At 48.5% G+C, this 14,546-nt stretch overlaps 1 protein-coding gene across 3 annotated transcripts; it reads right to left on the minus strand.

Moving 5' to 3' along the window:
• Nucleotides 1-5,191: 5,191 nt before the first annotated feature.
• Nucleotides 5,192-13,817, minus strand: Pigo (phosphatidylinositol glycan anchor biosynthesis class O). Of its 3 annotated transcripts, none has more exons than XM_028779051.1 (11): nucleotides 13,715-13,817; nucleotides 12,508-13,019; nucleotides 10,977-11,120; nucleotides 10,673-10,796; nucleotides 9,871-10,030; nucleotides 9,214-9,396; nucleotides 7,479-9,006; nucleotides 6,815-7,021; nucleotides 6,382-6,599; nucleotides 5,693-5,763; nucleotides 5,192-5,573 (listed from the first exon to the last, which is right to left on the minus strand). In XM_028779051.1, the coding sequence occupies exons 1-11, from the start codon at nucleotides 13,774-13,776 to the stop codon at nucleotides 5,444-5,446; spliced, it is 3,339 nt and encodes a 1,112-aa protein (XP_028634884.1). In that variant the 5' UTR covers nucleotides 13,777-13,817; the 3' UTR covers nucleotides 5,192-5,443. The 3 variants fall into 3 exon arrangements, with proteins under 3 accessions (XP_028634884.1, XP_028634886.1, XP_028634885.1); XM_028779053.1 differs by lacking the exon at nucleotides 13,715-13,817 and adding an exon at nucleotides 13,629-13,704; XM_028779052.1 differs by lacking the exon at nucleotides 13,715-13,817 and adding an exon at nucleotides 13,222-13,376.
• Nucleotides 13,818-14,546: the final 729 nt, after the last annotated feature.

A 14,546-nucleotide genomic window follows, 5' to 3' on the forward strand; every position in this document is an offset into this window, starting at 1 on the left:
AGAGATGACTCAGCAGGTAAGAGATGACTCAGCAGGTAAGAGATGACTCAGCAGGTAAGAGATGACTCAGCAGGTAAGAGCATTTGTTGCTCTTGTGAAGGATATAGATTTAATTCCCAGCACCCACATGTTGGTTTACTACTAACTCCAATACTAGAGGATTTGACTCAAAGCCCTCTTTAAACTGGGGGTGGTGGTGCATGCCTCTAATTGCAGCAAGGTGATAGGGCTAGTAAGCCAAAACCTGAGGCAAAAGGCTCAACAATTCAAGGCTAGCCTTGACCACATGAGACCCTGAAAGCCACAAAGCAAACAAAAACAATAATAAATAAATCTCTTGGGGCTGGAGAGCTGACTCAGTGGTTAAGAGCACTGGCTGCTCTTCCAGAGGTCCTCAGTTCAATTCCCAGCAACCACTTGGTGGCTCACAACCATCTGTAATGGGATCTGATGCCCTCTTCTGGTGTGGCTGAAGACAGCTACAGTGTAGTCATATACATAAAATAAATAAATCTTTTTTTAAAAAAATCTCTTTCTCCAAAGAGAAAGATATCTGTTTCTAAGAAAAATCAAATGTGTGTGTGTATACAGTTCAGTGATAGAGTTCTTGGGTGTTGTTTGTTTTCTTTTGATTTTTTGAAACAAGGTCTCACTGTGTACCCCCTGGGCTGTCCTGGAACTCTTTAGGTAGACCACTCTGGCCTTAAATTCACAGAAATCCATCTGTCTATGCCTCCAAAGTGCTCAGATGAAAGGCATTCACCACCACACCTGGCAGTGGCAGAAGAAAAATAGATAGGCATAGGATCTGGACGAACACTTCTCTAAGCACAGGACAGATATTCCACAAGCCCTCAAGAAAATGTAAAACTAAAGCATTTCACATCCAGCCAGGCAGTGGTGGTGCATGCCTTTAATCCCAGCACTTGGGAGGCAGAGGCAGGGGGATTTCTGAGTTCGAGGCCAGACTGGTCCACAGAGTGAGTTCCAGGACAGCCCGGGCTATAAGGAGAAACTCTGTCTCGAAACTCCCCCCCCCCAAAAAAAAAAGAAAGAAAGCACTTCACATCCACTAGGATGACTGAATCAGAGACAGTAACAGGTGTTACACAGATGCAGAGACACAGAGACCTATGCTCAGGAAATGTTAGTCAGTGTTGTGTTGTAGGTCTGAAATTCCAACAGTCAAGAACAGGACAAAGTATCAGGAGTTCAAGACCATCGTTGGCTATAAAACCAGGTGGAGGAAGTTACCGGGCAGTGGTGGTGCACGCCTTTAATCCCAGCACTTGGGAGGCAGAGGCAGGCAGATTTCTGAGTTCGAGGCCAGCCTGTTCCACAGAGTGAGTTCCAGGACAGCCAGAACTACACAGAGAAACCCTGCCTCAAAAAACCAAAAAACAACAAAAACAAACAGGTGGAGGCCAGCCTGGTCTACAGGTGACTTCACAAGACGGACTAGCGGGCCTTTGACTTATGCTTTGCTTTTGAGACAGGGTCTCTATGAGCTCACAAGGAAACCACTTCAACCTTCCAGCTGCTGGGATCACAACCATGCCCAGCTTGTATGGCAATCTTGTTTGTTTGTTTGTTTGTTTGTTTGTTTGTTTTAAGTTTTTGCTTTAAATAATTATGTACATTGATGTGTTTATAAAAAGATAAAGAGAGCCAGGCAGTGCTGGTGAACGCCTTTAATCCCAGCACTTAGGAGGCAGAGGCAGGCAGATTTCTGAGTTCAAGGCCAGCCTGGTCTACACAGTGAGTTCCAGGACAGCCAGGACTATACAGAGATACCCTGTCTCGAAAAACAAAAACAAACAAACAAAAAAGATAAAGAGATATAGAATATGTTCTGTGGTGGCGTAGTGAGGTATGGGGGTAGGGGATATCTCAGTGGGCCTATGCTAAGGCATCCCTTCCTCCTGAGGGACCAGCCACATGACAGAATAGTATAGAATAGAGTTTATTCAGGGCATGGGGAGGGGAGTTATAAGGGTAGTAGAGGCAGAGAAAGGCAGAGAGAGAGAAAGAGAGGAGAGAGAGAGAGAGAGAGAGAGAGAGAGAGAGAGAGAGAGAGAGAGAATAATAGAGGCCAGCCATGAGCACATGGAGAGAGGGGGAAGGGAAGGGGAAGGGGTGAGGGACAGAGGGGGAAGAAGGCAAGAGATCAAGAGAAGAGGGGCAAGCAATCCCTATTTCACAATACCTTGTCCTTGAGGATTATAAGGAATCCCAGGAATATGGCTAATATTAAATTGTCAGCAAAGTATCTCAAATGCCTGACTGCAATAGCCAGTTCCATCATCTGTCTTAATCTGATATGGAACACCAAGCATAGAAAAATAATGTAGCCAATAACTAATTACACTTTTAATTGCTTCTCCTGTTAAAGTAGTTGCAACTAGAAAGCCTGAAAAGGTGTCAAGTCACATGTACAATTTTTAATTGATTAAGTACACGTCCTTAAGGATTAACATCATTATGAAGGTGTTCCTGGCCTGCTCAAGGCTAGGGAGGGGCAGGCACGCACATTTGATCCCAATATTCCATAGACAGAGGCAGGCCTATCTTTAAGAGTTCATTACTAGCTTGGTCTACATAGCAAGTTCCCAAGTGTGTGTGTGTGTGTGTGTGTGTGTGTGTGTGTGTGTGTGTTCACATGCTTATATTTAGAAGCCTGAGAAGGGAATCTATTACTGTGCTTTGGAGCAATGGTTCTCAACCTGTGGGTCGTGACTCTTTTGGTCAAACAACTCTTTCACAGAGTTTCCCTGAGACCATCAGAAACACAGACACTTAAATTATGAGGTAGCAATGAAAGTAATGTTATGGTTAGAGGACCAGCACACCATGAGGAGCTGTATTAAAGAGTTACAGCATTAAGGACGTTGAGACCCACTGCCTTGGACTGTCTAACTAATCAGAGGCTGGCTGTTTTGGCTAGACTGCTATGGGAAGAAGAGAGTGCTTATCAGTCTTTTTGAGGGGGTGAACTATTCCAGAATTGATAGTTCTGATCTTCAGACCACTTTGTCTCACTCTGTAGTCCCAGGTGTCTAGAACTTGCTATGAAGACCCACTGGCCTTTCCTGTGTGGCAGCTCCAGCTCCTATTGTCTGCTGGAATTATACACTCATTTTTGAAGATTTACTTAATGTATTTATGTATGTATCGCATGTTTTCTGTGTGCATGCCAGAAGAGAGCACTAGATCCCATTGTAGAAATGATTGTGAAATGACTGTGGTTGCTGGGAATTGAACTCAGGACCTCTGGGAGAGCAATCAGTGATCTTAACTGCTGGATCATCTCTCCAGCCACCGTCCCCCAACCTCTGTAAAAATGTTTACTTCTAAAAGGTGATTTTTGTAGTCATGATAGTACTTGCCTGTAATCTAGCACTCAGGATGGTAAGGAAGGGCAACCAGGAGTTCCAGGGTATTATGAGTTATATAATGAAACCCTGCTATAAAACAACAAAAGAAAAGCCATCTTAAATTTGTTTTTATGGTGACAAGGTCTCACTACGTAGCCCTGGAACTCACCTTACAGACTAGGCTATCCTGGAACTTATCTTACAGACTGGGGTATCCTGGAACTCAGAGGGATATCTTGCCTCTGTCTCCTTGGTGCTAAGATTAATTAAAGGTTTGTGTTATCACACCTGGCCTTACTTCAACTTTTAAAAAGATTGACATAAAAGACTTTAGTCAAGAAAAAGTGCCTGTTAAAGGATCTCATTTTAGCCGGGCGGTGGTGGCGCACGCCTTTAATCCCAGCACTTGGGAGGCAGAGGCAGGTGGATTTCTGAGTTCAAGGCCAGCCTGGTCTACAGAGTGAGTTCCAGGACAGCCAGGGCTACACAGGGAAACCCTGTCTCAAAAAAACAAAAACAAAAACAAAAAAAAAGGATCTCATTTTATGCCCACAGCTGGCAAATACAGACAGGAAACAGGATAATGGGGTGGGGGGCAAGCACGGGCATAGGACTGCAATCCCGGCACCTTAGAATGGAGAGACAGGAGGATGCAGAGTTCAAAGCTAGTTTTAGCTCTGCAAGGCCCTTTCTCAAACAAGAAGACTAGTGACTCTCTAGAGGCTACAGGGTATAGTTCCTCTGAGTTGACAAGACTGATTGTAGGGATAATTACACAACTTTGTGAACACATAAACACTACTGAGTTATATGCTTCTAATGTATTCTCTTTTAAAACTGTGCTTCAACTCGGCAGGCCTGAACCTCACTGCATAATCTAGGTGGTTAGAAACCTCTCCAGATCTTCTTGTCATTGTTTCCCAAATGTAGCCCAAGCTGGCTTCCAACTAAATATGTATCTCTGAGGTTTAAATCCTCTTGCCTACACCTCCCAAGTACTAGGATCCAGGTGTTGCTACCACACCTGTTGGTCCCACTTCTAACATCTGTTCATCTTCGGGCCACAAGTCCCATCTCCTCCTAATTAGAACACACTCAAACCTCAAACACAGTCCCAGCCCTTATCTCCAGAGCCTCTTCCCACCTCCACTGATAGACATTTCCAGGACACCCTCACACGTTAAATTTGACATGTGAGTGGTCAGTTAGAGAGTCACAGGATGGACATAGAAGAAAATCATTAGCCAGGCGTGGTGACACACACCTTTATTCTCAATACTGGGAGGCAGAGGTAGGTGGATCTCTGTGAGTTCAAGGCTGGCTTAGTCTACATACAGAGTTCCAAGCCAGCTACAGCTTAGTGAGACTGTTTTCAAAAAAGGAGAAACATTCCATTCTATTTTGGCTTTAACTTGGGAGTAATCAATAGGAAAAAAGATGCAAAAAAGGTGGCATAGGCTAAAAAGCTAGAGAGAGGCTTCTACAGCTGTGAACGGAAAGGGTACCAGGGGTACCATAGTTCTTTAAACTGTGTACGAGAAACATGTTCTATGTGTGTTCAAACATGTCTGTGTGCTTCATGATGTCGGGCTTGTCTTCCCTCCTATCAGTTGAAGCACAGAATGACCAAACCAAACAAGGCAGAGGGCGGAACAAATGGGATCACTAGAACAGTTTGGAAAGAGGTCAGTTACTCCAGACAACCTCTTGCCAAAGGGTTCTGTGGTACAGGAAGCCCTGCTTAAGATGATGCATCTACTCACACTTGCTGAGAGGAGAGGCTGACTTGACGAGGATCTCCACAGATCTTAGATACATACAAACACTCACATTGTTCTTTTATTCCACTTTGGTGACTGCCCCTGTCGTCTGTCAGATACATCCAACTCAGGAGGCTAGGGCTCAGGCTCCAGGTGATTCTCAGTTATAAAATAATAAAGTCCCAGAGTTTACAGGGTGGTTTAAGAGGTGTGTCGGAGTCTCTTGCAGAATATCCAGCACCAGTACAGGTTGGGCCGGATTAGTCCCCGGCTCTCTCCATGGCCAGGTGCCAACCTGCACAGCCTGGGCTACCTCTGTTGGGCTAGAACTAGTTTTTTGAACCAGGAACTCACAGCGCCATCCACTCGCATCACCAGTGCTATGCCCAGGAGAAGTCCCACACTGCTCACCATGAAACCTACGGCTTCAAAAATGAACCTGTGGAGAAAGGTGGAGTATTTCAGGACACAGACAATAGGTCTAATGCCTTTCTTTAAAGAGGCAAAACACTGTCCATCTAGGCCATCCATAGTTTCCTTCCAAGCGAACACACTTACTTGGGAGCAAATACCTTCCAGACCATGAGATGTCTTCGGAGGATGGAAGCTGCCAAGGCACAGGCGAGAATCTGAGAGAAGAGAGGAGGTGCAGTTACTCTGGAGGAAGCAAGGCAAAGGAGAAATTGTTATAGAGCCTGGCAAGAGATAGAAGGAGGAAGAGAAGGAGAAGGAGGAGGAAAAGGAAGAGGAGGAGGAAGAGGAAGAGAAGGAGGAGGAAAAAAGAGGAGGAAGAAGAAGAGGAGGAGGAGGAAGATGAAAGAACAATGTATGCCACTGGAAACACCTGGTGTGGGAGTCAGGAAACCCAGTGCTTGTCCTGGTCCAAGCCCTGACGCATGTGAAGGCAGGTCACTGCCCATCTGTAATGCTGACATTCAGACTCTGCCCTCTAGCACAGAAGACGGCAGTAACACACCTTCTGCCTCTGGACCACAGTTTAGAAAAGAATCCCAGCCATAACCTCGGCTTTTCCAGTATCTGTAATGTAACTAACAGGGCCTAGAGCTACACTGCAGAATACAAATGATCCAGGCCTGGCCAAATCTGCCATGCATGATCTCTTTGAGCAATCGCTTCGTTTTGCTGGACCTCCATCAAGGGTCTTCCCAATGTATTGGAAACTAAGGAAGAGTGCAGAGGGTGGGCGTGGGGAAAGGTTGCCAGCTCTGCCATCTCTCCGCACCCACCTGAGCTCCAAGGATAAAGAGGTACTTGAGGCCCAGCTGCAACAGGGCTGCATTGAAGTGATGCGGAGCGTCCCGGAGGCGCATCTCCATCAGTGGCTCCTCTTGCTCTTCCTCGGGCCTGACTCTGGCCTCAGACTCACTTCCCAGGAGTGGCTGCCTCCTCTTTGGCCCTTGACGCTCACATAGGAAGGGCCAGAGCAGGAGCAGTGGGCAACCTACTGCCTCCGGGGAGGACAGGGTTAACATCAAGGGAGGATCTTGGGGCCAGTCCACCCTGGTCCCCAACCACCCTAGGTGGCTTAGGCTGCAAAGAACTTAGGGCCACAGGACTGCAAAGAGCCAACAACTTTTCCCCTCCAGAGCCAACATTTTCCTTTCTTCCCATAATGCTCCGGGAGTAAACAGAAGTCAGAGAGGGAAAGCAGAGAGGTACCTGCAAAGAGGAGGTGAGAGGCAAAGGTGTTAGCTCCCACTAGTAAGGCAGGCAGCCAAGTAGAAGAGCCATGGCCGTCTGGGAAACCCACGAAGGCTGCGTGCCAATGGATGGCTGAAAAGACGGGCTGGTGGCCTGTGGAGTAGAAGGTCTGGGTAGCCAAAAGGACCCAAGCTGAGACTGCCTGCCACAGTACAGTAAAAGGACCTGAAAGAAAAGATAAACATCTTTACAATTCCATCCCATTCCCTAGCTGACAGCCTGCTGTGCTGGGACCATCCATGCCCAGTACTTGAGCACGTTTGTACACGGTCACCTGCTAGCCCAAGCTTCCCCACAGCCAATACTACTGTTCTAATTCCCTCACTACTGTAAATCATAGCACAACACCAGCGCTCAAGCTCTTCCTCACAAAGAGCTCACTTTGTGATAACACATTCACAATATATCACTTTTGTAACTGGAACAATCAAGGAGATGCTCACGGAGAGACAGCATTTCTCTAAGAAATGAGTCCTGAAGTCCTCCTGGGGGGAGGGGGGTCAGCATAGTGAAGAAGGCAGATAAGGGAAGTTATTCCCAACTGGAAGGACAGGCGGCCCTCTGTCAGGGTGAGAAACCACTTCCTAAGACCAGATGCCTCAGGGAGCAGGTCTGTATTTACCAGGGGTAGCAACTGGAGTCCCAGCAGCGAGCAGATGCAGGAGCAGGAAGCTCTGCAGAAACAGGAGCAGGAACACGATGCTGACACGCTCTACATGCAACAGCAGAAGTGGGAAGGCCAAGAGGATGAGGGCTGTGACCATAGCAGCTGAGTAGACACTTCCCAATTGATAGGCAGCCACGGTTATGGGACCCTGAGCTTTAGTCCTCTCCAGCCGGCCCTGGAGCTCCGCCTGCATGTGGCGGTAGATTTGTGGGACCACATAATCTAGGTCAGCCTGAGAAGTAGGGGGACCTGAGAAGGGAGTGAGGATAGTCCTGGTCCTTGAAGTAGCAGCCCCAGACTTCACCAGCACTGTCACAGGCCTCCATAGCAGCAGCATGAGCCCCGAGGCAGCCAGCCCCATCACAGCCCGAGGCAGCACAGCTGATGCCCCGGCAACCAGGGCCCGGAGGCGTGGTGGTGCTTCCTCTGCTCCTGACGCCAGTGCCCAGTAGGCCGCCGTGCCCAGTACCATGAGAGGCAAACCCCAGCGCACAAAGAGCACAGGGGGCTCAGGACTCTTGAGATTACCATAGCAGCGAAGCCACAAGCGCACGACGACTAACAGGGCCACCAGTGCCCCCACGCAAGCTCCGTACCACAAATTCTTGGCTCGACCTCCTACCATAGATGCCAGAGGACTCAGCCAGGGAGAGGAGCGACAAGCAGGTGTCTCTTCAGGGCAGCGGTGAAAAAGCCCGGCTAGCCTTGTAAATAAAAGCAACCCAATTCCAAGCCACAGGGCGTGTGTGCCACTGTGCCGTGGGGGCGCTGTTGGGGCGGAAGAGCCAAAGCGGGATATTGTGAGCAGTTTGGGTGGCAGTAGCTGACCCTCCCAGTGAAGCTGAGCAACCAGGAAGAGAATGAGAGAGCCCAGAAGGAAGGGGGTGGCCCTGGCCTCAGCAACAACAAAGCTGTCAGAGAAGAAGGTGGCCAAGCGGATGAGCAGTAGAGCTAGGACAGGTCTAGGGACAGGAAGTAGGGGAGCCAGGGGCCTCTTAGACTCCCAGATAACCCAGGCTTTCCACAGAAAGGGGAGGAGTGAACTGGCTGCAGCCACAGCCCCCAGAACCACTGAGTCTAGCTTTGACCCAGTAGTTACAGAGACTCCAGCATACAATATGGTCCAAGTTAGGCCCCAGGCTACAGGTATTAGCAGTAGTGGGCGGAAGAGAAAGCCTGGGGCTATTGCCAACTGGGATGCAAGCAGGCAGAGAAGGCAGGCAGCAGCCAAGAGAGTAGCACCCCCTGCCATTCGGACCAGAGAGAAGCGGGCCCAAGACTCGATGCATAGGGCCCGAGCTCCCCGCAGGAACTGCTGGAACTCAGCAGTCAGCGTGCTCAGCGAGGCCTCGGCGGCTTGGGGATCTTGCAGAAGGTGCTGGTAACTCGCAGAGGCCTTGGAGAAGAGCTTCTGCAGCCGACGGAGCTCTTTAACTTGGAGATCCTGTGTTGAAGCTGAGTAGGTATGAAGAAACCGGGACACCTGGCAGAGAAGGCCAGAGATACAAACCGGGTCGGAGGTAAGCACAGGCCTTATATGAGGGAGGTGTCTGGAAACGTGGAGCTCAAATTCTATCCAAGATGGAGAAGGGAAGGATAATGGAAGAAAGGCATTTTGACAAGAACAAAGACAATGGGGTCGTATTTGTCCTTGTGCTTTGTTACCTGGAAGTCTAGTCCTCCCACCTACCTGCTGGGCATTGATGTGGAGAGCCGAGGCTTGGGCCAGAGCAGAGGAGTAAGGACGGGAGGAGTCATCGCCACCTGAGAATAGCTCAGCCATCACTTCCCCAGTGTTCCCAAACGGGATGGGCAGCCCTAGCAGCAGGGCCAGCGTGGGCACAAGGCTGACCTGAGGAATAACCTCTGGCTCCTAGAAGAAAAGGTCAAGTGACAACGGCCTCACCAGGCCTCGGTAAGAACAGTGGGAGGGAGTGTTCGGAGCAACGGTTCAGCGGGTGAGAGCATTTGCTGCATAAGGACCTAAGTGTGGATCACTGACTCCGTGTAAACAGAGCTGGGCATGACCATGCGTGCCTGTAACTTAGTGCCGCAGTGGGCAGAGACGGGAGGGTTTCTGGCCTCCAGGCTAGCTCCAGGTTCAGTGAGAGACACTGTTTCAGTATAAGGTGGAGAGTGCTGGAGCAGAATACCAACATCCTCTGCTTCCTTACACACACACACACACACACACGAGTGTGCATGCCAGCACACACATGTGCAATTACTTCATACATACATCACACAAATAAAAATAAATGAGTTGGGACCAGATCATGGCTTGGGGAGCCTACAATAGGGGGATCACAATATAGGGAGACCAGAAGAGGTGCAACCCAGGCCTTACCTCGGGTGGGACACTAGGGAAGAGGGCTGTGGGGCTGTACAAGAAGAGTGCAGCTGACACCTCCAGCTCACTGTCCCCTCCATGGTCCCCATTCATGGTCATCCCATGGTCACCAGCTACCACCAGCAGTGTGTCATTCTCCAGGCGTCCTATAAGTTCCCTGGGGGTCAAGAAATGTGTCAGAGGGCAGGGAGAAATAAAGATTCTTCTCAGGGGCCCATTTACCCCTGCCATTAACTTCCATTACCAGGGTCTAAACTTCTGTCAAAAAGACACCTCTTCAGCTGTCACCTGCAGCCCAGAGCTACACACAGTTATTCAAGATGGTTGGTGTCCCTAGGTTTTTAGGAGAAAAGCCTATATAAAGTATTTCAGAGCTGCTGGGTAGTGGAGGACAGTGGAGGCACATGCCCTTAATTCCAGCACTCGGCAGTTTGAGGCAGGTGAATCTCTGAGTTTGAAGCCAGTCTAGTCTACAAAGCAAGTTCTAGGACAGCCAGGGATTCACAGAGAAACCCTGTCTCAAAAAAACAGGGGAAAAAAAAAATCAAGAGTCAGGCACAGTGAATGCCTTAAATCCCAATATTGGGAAGTAGAGGCAGGTGGATCTCTGGGACTTTGAGTCCAGCCTGGTCTGGTTTATGCAAGTTCCTGGTCAGCCAAAGCTACTTATGAGACCCTATCTCAAAATACATACATAGAATTCATCCAGGCTGCACATAGGATTTTTTTCCCTCATGGAATCTTATGTCCTGAGATTCTCAAATACAGACCACTCCCCCAGCCAGCACCCCACACTCACTGTATCACCTGGTCCATCTGGCTAAGTTTCTTGGCCATTTCAGGGTGGTCAGGGCCATGCTTGTGACCACAATGATCCACACCCAGGAAGTGAGCGATCAGCACATCCCACGCACCACTGTCCACTGTGGAGGGGAGAACACTGAGCACATGGCAGGAAACCCCACACCTCAGCCCAGTCATGGGTGACATTCCTCTACGCCCAGTGGTACAAGCCAAGGCTGCCGTACCCAGGGTCTGCAGACTAAAGGAACCCTCCCCAGCTCCTGGGGTCAGTGAGGGACTGAGTGATCTTTCTCACTCACTGGTAGGATAGAGGTGTTCTAAGATGCCATTATCCACTGTGTGTAGGTCTCTGACATTGAAGGATGAGAAGAAGAAAGCTTGGGAAAACGCTCCGGGGAAAAGGTCTTTCCAGGTATCATCTCCCATGAAGACTACACGCCTTCCTGTAGACAAGAGGGGAATCAGAGCATATCTTGTTCATGTGAGAACCAGAACAGGGGAGAATATAAGAGAAGACTCTCAAAAAGACAAAAATCAGAAAACAAAAAACAAAGGGCAGAGGAGACGGCTCAGTGAGTGAAAGAGCTCGCCACCCAGCCTGACAACTTGAGTTCAGTACTCAGAACCCACAGGGTGGAAGGGAGAAAACCAACTTCCAAAGCTGTCTTCTCACCTCCGTAAGTGTACGATGTCACGTGCGCTTGCTCACACCCTTACGCTGTGTGTGTGTATGTGTGTGTGTACAAATTCAATAGGAATCCCAACCACACATCCCAAAGCACAGGAATTCATTCAGCATCACCTAAAATTTCCCACCAAAAAGCTTTCTCTGATAACCACATTCCCTCTAGACCTGTTATTCCCAGTCCTACAAAATGATATGCTACTGCTTCCTCCCTAGGGTATCTGCTGACACCTATGTGCGGAGAGCTTTTGGGGCTGCAATCTGACATTGGCCAAGGACAAGGAAATGGGCTTTAGGCAGGAATCTGACTTTGGGCCATGACAAGGAAGTAATTTCAGTCAGGAATCCAAGTCTTAGGCTAAAACAAAGAAGTAGGCCTCAGGCTTGAATATGACTGTGGGCTAGCACAGGGTAGTAGGCTCAGATACTTTGTCATCCTGATGAGCCCTTAGATCGTGACAGTGGTCACAGGGTGATAACTGGACTCTGTATATTGCCTTGATTGTTCCTTGACTGTTTGTTTCTATTATATTGTTGGTTCCTCAACCTAGAACTGACCTAAATACTTACATGTAATTAAAAGGGCTTAAAAGAAAAGTTAAATTAAACAAACCTGACTTTAGCCTCAGAACTGGCTGGGGTCATGCTACAATTTTGTCTAATTGTCTCTTTTCTTTTAATCTTCACTCCTGTGCTGGAGAACCTGTTGACTGACTGAGCGGGCTTGGTCACGTATGTCTGTTTTGAGACAGATCTCACTCTACAGACTAGACTAATCTGGAATTCAGAGATCCTCTTGCCTCTGCTTCCTGAGTGCTGGAATTAAAGGCACACGCACCCTGCGCTGCCCTTGACCTGCCCTCTTCATAAGCAGTAAGTGAACACAACTTGGATCTTTTCTCCATCCTTGCAAGTTCCTGTCTTCATTTCTTCCTTAATTGGATGCTCCCAAGAGTTAAAATAAACATTTTGTGCAAATTAGAAGCTTCATCTCGGACAAAACTTCTAGGCCTTTCCACAAGCAAGGTCCCATCTATTTCTATTCCCAGTTTCCTCACACCATAGCCAAATACACAGCTCGGTACCCGAAGTCCTGGCTTCCTAACTTCTAAAGGCCCAAAGGTGCCAAAGGGGCACATACTGACCTGCACTGGTGAGCTGCTTGATGAGATTATCTTCCACTATAGCATAGCTGGCAAAGTTACTGCCAGCATCAATAAAAGTAGGCAGTGAGCCAGTGGTGAGAGCCTTTAGACGCTGCATGGTGGTTGTGGGGGGATCCACCTGGGATCGGTACAGCCGGGCATGGTGGGGTTGAGTCTCTAAGATCCTCTGCAAGGAACCTAGTTTTCCCAGAAAAGGCACAGAGACAGGAGGTTCTCCAGGCACATGTGAGCGCTGAGGCTGGGCAAAGTCAAACCGCAGAGCATCTATCAGCACCAAAACCACCCTGGAGAACCGGGAAGGCATCCAGCAGGCTCCAGGCTTTCCTTGACTTCCCCATGGCAGAGAACCAGGGCCTGGGGGCTCTTGGCAGCTGCTTTGATTGGTGAGCTCCAAACGGGTGAGAAGGAAGCCACTGGTGAAGAGTGCAATGCCAGCGTAGAAAAGAAAACAGACCCAGGCTAAGAAGAGGAGCACAGAGACCTTCTGCATCCTGGTAGAGAAGAGAATGTTCATTGTGGTGCGAAGAAACCATGGACATTTTGGCCCTCAAAACAAGGCCAACAACAATCATTTACTGCTATAAACTTCAGGACATAATAGCTAACTTACTCCAGCTGTTTCTACCAGTTATACCATCTGAGGGAGGGAGGCTGAAACTATGGATCTCAACCTGGAGCCCAGGCTACACCTACCAATTCAGGCTCTGAGGGTGAGCACAGGAACCTGTGCATATCCAACCAGGAGATCTAATAGTGTCAAACCATTGTCTAAGAGGAAGACTATTACAAATGGCAGGAAGATTGTTCTCTGATAGTCCATTTCAATGACTCTTTGGACTATCGCAACATTCCCAGGGTGGGAAACAGACAGCAACCACATGGATAACTGGATTGAGTAAACGGCGCCGCCTGGTGGGGACCGAGGAGACGACGGGGAGGAGTCTTGCTCCGCTTCCGGGCAGTCAGACTCAATAAAAAACCTGACGAACGACGTCCCCAGAAACCCTGGTATAAAGCCCATAGAGCTTTGATGGGATCCAGAAGTCCCGGCAGCTCTGTCTCCTCCGGTGGGAACCCGACCAACACCTGGACATGCTCACTCTGATGCTGGGCACCCCGGCAGCAAGCTGAGGCACCCGTACTAGGGGTGACGGTAATAAAGGATTCTCGGGAGACCTTGGCTCACCTGGATCTGCGCCCGGAAGTGCAGCGGCAGTGCTTGCAGTCTGGCACCACAGAGGTGTGCATGCCTGACAGAGCGCCCTACCAGGAGATTTGTCGCCACCTGCCGGCACCAGCGGGGAAGCTCGACAAGGAACCTGGGCTGAAAAGTTTGACACTGGGCTGAAAAGTTTGACAGGAGATTCAGTAACTCATAAATGGGGGCAAGGTACTAGTCTAAGAGAGGGGGAGGATGACTGGGTGTGTACAGAAACATGAAAGAAAAAAAGCTCAGGGACCACTGTCCATATTTTAAAAATATGCATTTATTTATGTGTATGTTTATACCAAATGCACTTAGTGCTACAATTGCTTTTAGCCAATAAGCCATCTCTTGAGATTCACTGTCCATTTTTGTTTTTCAACTCAAGGTCTGGGTGCTTGGAACTAAACTTTGGTCTTCAGCAAGAGCAGTACATGCTCCTCATCACTGAGCCATCTTTCCAGCCCCGTGGTTCAAGTTCTTACTGTTGTCTTTTCCCTACCGTGATGGACTGTAACCTAAAACGGTTTGCTAACTCTTTTAGATGTTTTTGTCAAGAGCACTTTATCACAGTAACAAAAAAGACAAACTAAGACACCAAGATAATCAAAATGTGTCTTTAAAAATACAACTAAATAAAAACCTATATATGACAGGTGGTGGTGGTGACAAACACCTTTAATCCCAATTGACAGAGTTTGCTTAGCATGCACAAAAACCTGGGCTAACCCAGCAATCTTTAGCACTCTAGAAAACCTGGCACAGTTGTGCACATCTGAAATGTCAGCACTTAGGAGGCAGAGACAGGAAGAAC

This window comes from Grammomys surdaster, unplaced genomic scaffold, assembly GCF_004785775.1.
Source record: "Grammomys surdaster isolate TR1022 unplaced genomic scaffold, NIH_TR_1.0 344, whole genome shotgun sequence".
Classification (NCBI taxonomy): domain Eukaryota; kingdom Metazoa; phylum Chordata; class Mammalia; order Rodentia; family Muridae; genus Grammomys; species Grammomys surdaster.

Coding starts and splice junctions, on each gene's coding strand:
- Pigo (XM_028779051.1), bottom strand. CDS start 13,776: ATGCACACCTCTGTGGTGCCAGACTGCAAGCACTGCCGCTGCACTTCC. Junction 10,031..10,672: donor CAGATGGACCAGGTGATACA/GTGAGTGTGGGG, acceptor CTTGACCCCCAG/GGAACTTATAGGACGCCTGG. Junction 7,022..7,478: donor GACTCCAGTTGCTACCCCTG/GTAAATACAGAC, acceptor CTTTTCTTTCAG/GTCCTTTTACTGTACTGTGG.